Source organism: Alligator sinensis, unplaced genomic scaffold (genome assembly GCF_000455745.1).
Source record: "Alligator sinensis unplaced genomic scaffold, ASM45574v1 scaffold537_1, whole genome shotgun sequence".
NCBI lineage: Eukaryota > Metazoa > Chordata > Crocodylia > Alligatoridae > Alligator > Alligator sinensis.
This window is the reverse complement of record NW_005842734.1, coordinates 380,350-386,445: the sequence shown is the minus strand read 5'-3', so window position 1 is coordinate 386,445 and position 6,096 is coordinate 380,350. Positions and strand designations below refer to the sequence as shown.

Genomic DNA, 6,096 nt, shown 5'->3' with positions numbered 1-6,096 from the left:
GCAGCTCCCCCCGTGCCCTGCCCCGGCAGTGCAGCGCCTACTCCTGCCCCAGTCCCACTCCCTTCCTTATACCTGATGCAGCTGCCAGAAGCCTGTAGCCAGGCTGCCTTTGACGCTACCACTTCTCTGTTTGGGGACGCTAACCCAATTAACTCCCCCCCTCCCCCTTCACTGTCTATGCACACATGTAAACACTGACTGGGAGCAAATTGCTCCCAGTTAGCCTAGCCAGAAGGGGGCAGGGAAAGCTGTTTCAGTCACTTGGGGATTGGGACCATCCCCCAAGTCCCCTGCCAGCCCCAGGGCTAGCACCCAGGAGAAGCTGGATCTGGGGGGAACAAGTCTGTGGGGTCACCAGATCACCAACTGGGGTGGGGGAGTCCCCCAGCCCCTTATTGCCAACTGGGGGGAGCCCCCCTGTGGTTGATCACCAACTGGGGGGGGGGCCCCCAGCCCCCCGCCAAACCGGGGGGGGGGGGGGGGGGGTTGGAAAGGGGTTCCCCATTAGCTGATCATTGAGCACTTCCACTGGCACTTCTGGTTTCACAGCTCGCACTTCCAAGGGGTTCACAGCTGATCTGAGGGAGTGCACGTGCACCTGAGCGCACCCCCTACATGCCGCAATGGCCTCCCCCATTCATTAAGGGATCCACACTTTCCCTGATCTTCTTATTACTGATGTACTTGTAGAAACCCTTCTTGTAACCCTTCACATCCTTTGCTATCTGCAACTCCAATTATGCTTTGGCCTTCCTGACTTCATCGTGAGTTCTGGGTGCTTGTAGTACTGAGAAAGCTTCTTGGTCTCTACCTTCCACCCATCTCCAGTGATTTGCCTCTTGTCCCTCAGATGTGCAGGTCACAATTGGCTATCAATGAAGCCTAAATGCTAATTTTTTTTCTGCTGAACACTCATGGTTGTCCAGCTGACCTTGAGACATCCAATAGGGTCATTCTTAGCTGCTTAATTCCACTGAAGTGCATAACAAGTGTAGTAGAAGCCAGCAGAATAATAAAGTGATATAAAATAGGCACTGTAAATGTTATGTTAAATCCCTCTAATTTTTTCTTTGACACGATAACTGTCTTAGTAGATAATGGTAAAGAATAGATGTGACATATCTTGACTTGAATAAGACTTTTGACACTATCTTTAATGACATGCAAAGATTCACAATGTCATGCATAGACACAGACTGGGGAAAGACTGGCAAGGCTGCAGTATTTGTAGACTGTGACTTGGGAGTTACATGGATCAGAAGCAGAATATGAGTCAACGACATGTTCTTGTTGCAAAACAAACAAACAAAAAATCCAAAAGCATATTGGGTTGTATTAACAGGATTGACACTTGCAAATCAAGAGAAGTGATTCTTCTGCTCTATTCAGCACTGGTGAGTCCTCACTTGCAGTACTGTTTTGGGCCAGAAAAAAACATGGACAGATTGGAGAGAGTGCAGCAGAAAGCAACAAAAATAATTAAAAGCCTGGGAAGCACAACTTGTGAGGAAAGGCCAGGGACAGATTCAGAGGGGGGGTACAATGATATTGACACCCTCCCCGCCCCTCTTTTAGGACCATACCACAAAAGCAGCAGTGGGGACTTTAAAATAGTAATCAGGTAAGAATCCAGTTTCTCCCATTCCCCAGTGACCCATTCTGGGCATCCCTTCCCTTCCCTTCAATCCTCAGCAGCACATCCTCTCCCCTTCTCCCTTGCCCACCTGCTGCTGATGCTGTGCCTTGCTGGTGGGGCAGGGGATCCAGAGTTGCTCCTGCTTGGCTGTAGCTCAGAACAGCAGCAACAGCAATAGCAGTGGGTGCATTTCTCCACCCTGTCTGGTCCTCCCTGTCACAACCCAATTAACTTGTGCCCATGCCACTGAGCAAGAGATACCATTCAAATCATCTTCATTTGACTATTAAGGGTTAAAAGACTTCCCTGCCAAGAAATTCCTTGAAACAAAACGCTGGTGGTGTACTACAGATAATTGGTCAGCTGAAATAAAATGCTGGGGGAAACTATATATAATTGGTCAAAGATAAACGTAAGCTCCTCACACGTAACACACACGTAACAGGTAGAAAAACCTAACCCACTACCTTGTAACTTGAGGAGACAAAGAGATGCCACCTGCCAAAAATTAAAGATTCCATATAACAGTTTACGATTGGATATCTCTGTCAAACACCTCTGCCTATAAATAGTTTAACGGTTTCCGCCCAAGGCGGAGAGCTCTGGGGATTTCACAGGAAACACCTGTGCTTGTCACCAGAGAATTGGGAAATTGATCAATTCCTAATCAATCGCCCCGTCAGCGTAAAATATTGACGTAAAAAGTCTTGCAAGCGCGACCGTCCGTTTTCGGCGCCACGTCCGTCATTATCTCGCCGTAACTGAACTGCGTGCGTGTCCTTGACTCTGTAACCGAAGTTATATGCGCATATTTGACTCTGTAACCGAAGCGGTAACGGAACAAAGGCTCGCCTGCGTCGTCCATCACTATCTAGGCGACGTAAGTAAACAAACTCCTGTAACCTACACGTGTCTGTGCCTGGTTAATTCCACCCCATCCATCACTACCCGCCTGCCGAACTCTAAATCTAAACACTCCGGTGTGAGTCAGGCGGCTGCCGGCTGCTGCTCTGATTCACGGAACTCCCAAGTTGTCCCTGCCAGCTCAGAAGCAATTGTGGGGTTGCATAACCCACCTACTACTGCTGCTGTTTTCCCCTGCTGTACCTGGTTGCAGTGGCTCTAGGGTCCCTTCCCCCTGTGAAATGAATTAAGAGATGTGGTGTGTGGCAAGGTTGTGAAGGGAAAGGCTCCAGAGTTGCTGTTGTGGCTTGGCTCAGTAAGGGACCACAGCAGCAAATATTTATCTCTGGGGAGAATTGCAGCAGTAGGTCAATTTGGGGAGAGGGAAGGGGCATGGGCGATCAGTGGCATCTATCCAAAAGAAGCGGATGGACCTGAGACTGTAGGCAAGTTTGCACATCATTGCGGAGAGACAGGGTGCAATGTGGAGTTTTGATTGGGAGGCCACCATCAGATGTAATTAGATGATAATTTCTGGGCTTGGAAGGGTGGATCCGGGGCCTGTTTCCAGGGTTAGGCATGCTTTCCAGTGTGTGGGTACGTAGGAGCATGGAAGGGCTGAGGTTGGTGTGGGATGGAAGGAATTTCTTAAAGGGATGCTGTGAATCCCACTGGGGCTCGAGCACTCTTTGTAACCCTACTCTCTCTGTGTTTGCAGGTGCTGAAGAGATAAGGCTGATGAATGGAAGTAACCCCTGTTTTGGCAGAGTGGAAGTTAAGCATGAGAATGAGTGGGGGACAGTGTGTGATGATCTCTGGGACATGGAAGATGTTAAAGTTGTTTGTAAGCAGTTAGGATGTGGATTTGCCATCAGTGTCCTTTGGGGTGCTCATTTTGGAGTAGGAACTGGAAATATTTGGTTGGACAGCGTTACCTGCCTTGGTAATGAATCTGCACTCTCTGAGTGCAAACATGATGGATGGGGTGTGCATAACTGTGTTCATGGTGAGGATGCTGGAGTGGCCTGTTCAGGTAAGAAATCATCCAATTCACTGTTAAGGGCAAATAGCCATGGGAGCAAAAGAGGCTGACCCAGACTCTGGAAGCATTGGTCTGGCTCCAAATACCTTCTACAATCTACCGCTACAGGAGATTTGAAAATGGAGTATAGAATTTCAGGCATTTTTTAAATGTTACCCTTAGGCTATAATCCATACTCAGACAAGCTGGAAGGTGGGACATTTAGTAGTCCCTGTACTTTGGAAGGAGATTATGAGGTATCTGAGTAATTGACACTCATTGGTGGATTTATTGACTCTCTAGGTTTCGTTGGACTCCAACTGGTTGGAGGGCCTAGTGCCTGCTCAGGACGCGTAGAAGTAGAACATATGAATACCTGGAAGACAGTCTGTGATTCACATTTTGATAGGAAAGCTGCCACCATCACCTGTAGTGAACTGCAGTGTGGTTGGGCTATAGCCACCCTTGGAGGAGCTTACTTTGGAGAAGGACGTGATCTTATCTGGAAGGAAGATTTCCAGTGCATGGGGAATGAGTCTCAACTTGCATATTGTACTAGGCTGTTCCTTCCTAATATGACATGCTCCCACAGTGATGATGTCAGTGTTACATGCTCAGGTAAGAAATCAAACTAGTTACAGCAAGATATCTGTGATGTGTGCCAAAACTGTAAGAACCACTGTGTGTTGCTTAATATGCTAATGTTTATAAAGAGCTTTCTGATACTTGAGTGGCTGAGGATATGTAAGTGCAAAATGTTGCTAGTTATGAACTTGACTTACAGAATTTGTGCCTACTTTTCTTAGATCATAGAGAAGCAGGGCTGGAAGAGACCTTCAGAGGTCATCTAGTCCAACCCCTGCCTGAAGCAGGGATCATTGCTACCCTGTATAATCCATAATTTAAACTTTACTGAAGACTACCATCAAGCTTGACACAACACAGGTCTAACACCCTAATCTGCCACAGGTAAAGCAAGGGAACCACAGTTGCCAAGCTCCTGCTTTTATGAAATGATATATGCTGAAGAGATTCTGGGTAGAAGGTGAAACCGCTACTGCTACAGAGGAAGGCAAACCCCCCCACACTCCATACCAATTTGACCAAGGGGTAATATTCCTTCATGCATGCCCCAAATACAGTGACCACTATGAAATGGGGTTAGATTTGTGCCACCAATTCACATATGACACATCTACATGTCACTGTATGGTAACATTGCTACAGTGCCGTGTTTTAGTACTTCTTTTTGGAAGTATTAAAGCACAGTGCAGTAACAGGCTGTACTGCGCTGTGTGCACAGCGCATGGTTAGATTTCACTGCTACTTTGCTGTAGTGGCTTGCTAAAATTGGGGAGTGCACTGCTACAGTGAAGTAGCTGCTGATCATGTGTAGACTCACATGATTGCTACATCACTGTAGTGCACCGTATGGTGATGTAGTGCATAGCTACGGGGACTTTGGGCAACATACAGATGCACTTATAGATCAGTTGATTATAGCTAATGAGAATCACAGTCTCATAAATTCCAGAAATATTTTCAGGACACAAACCAAAATGGATTAAATAGACTAGGGATGGGTCCACCTAGTGCCAAGCCTCTCCTAACATTACAGCAAGTAAAAGACCTGGAAAAGGTTTGCAGGGACTCCAAGCTCACAGTCTTTTTTCTGCAGCTATTGCTGTATGAGATTTGAGTAGGAATATATCTTTCACTTCCCCCGGAACCTTTCCTACTTTTCTTCCATAATAGTGCATTTGATTCATTCACTTATGGCATGATCCTGCACTGGCAGATAAGGGCACTCAAGACATCAAAGTTTGATGCAGCAGGTAGTGAGATTGTTCCCTTTCCTGTAAAGACACAGTTGAAGGGAGGGACTGCCCTGTGTCTGTGAAGTACAGACAGGTGCAGCTAAGCGGTTACATTTCTAAATACTGAGTAGTATTAAGGCTGGATTGATCCTCAGGTCAGTGATGCAGTGTTCAAGTTTTCTGGTGGTATGAACAATTTCTCTTTAACTTAAGTTTCTGTTAAAAGAACAAACAGACCCTCTAAGCTAAAATAGGGAGATCATAAGGAAATCTGGGCCATCTGGAACACTGCCCACCCTCCCCCCCTAATCAGCTGTGCCACTGCAGGCAGAGGCCAAAGGTGGAGGCGGAGATGGAACAGCAACAGTGCGGCATGGTGCAACTGGTAGGTGGGTAGCAGTGGTACATGCCCACCTGCTTTTCTGGTGCACCGCGTTGATCCGTCTCCCTGCTGAAATGCACCCTGTGCCTGGGACACTTATTTTAATCTTCATCAGCTGGCCAGGACTGACTTACAAAATCTGGGACTGTCTCAGGCAAACTGGGACATATGGTCATCCTAGTTAGAAACTCGCATTTTCACTCCTGAGTACTTCAAGTTAGAATATGGTCAGATGTAATGTTTATGTAACCTGGGTGGTATGTGGGAGGTACCCCCTCTTCAAATGGAAGGGATGTTAGCGGGAGAGTGTATGCTGTGGGAAGTGTGGTTGCCTAGC

At 47.0% G+C, this 6,096-nt stretch overlaps 1 protein-coding gene across 1 annotated transcript in view; it reads left to right on the top strand.

Moving 5' to 3' along the window:
• The first annotated feature begins 3,512 nt into the window (after nucleotides 1–3,512).
• Nucleotides 3,513–6,096, top strand: part of LOC112552034 (scavenger receptor cysteine-rich type 1 protein M130-like) — a 42,615-nt gene continuing 40,031 nt past the window's right edge. Inside the window, exons 1-2 of the mRNA XM_025216364.1 lie at nucleotides 3,513–3,572; nucleotides 5,691–5,762. Coding sequence (XP_025072149.1) covers nucleotides 3,513–3,572; nucleotides 5,691–5,762 — 132 coding nt within the window. The remainder of the gene's footprint in view (nucleotides 3,573–5,690; nucleotides 5,763–6,096) is intronic.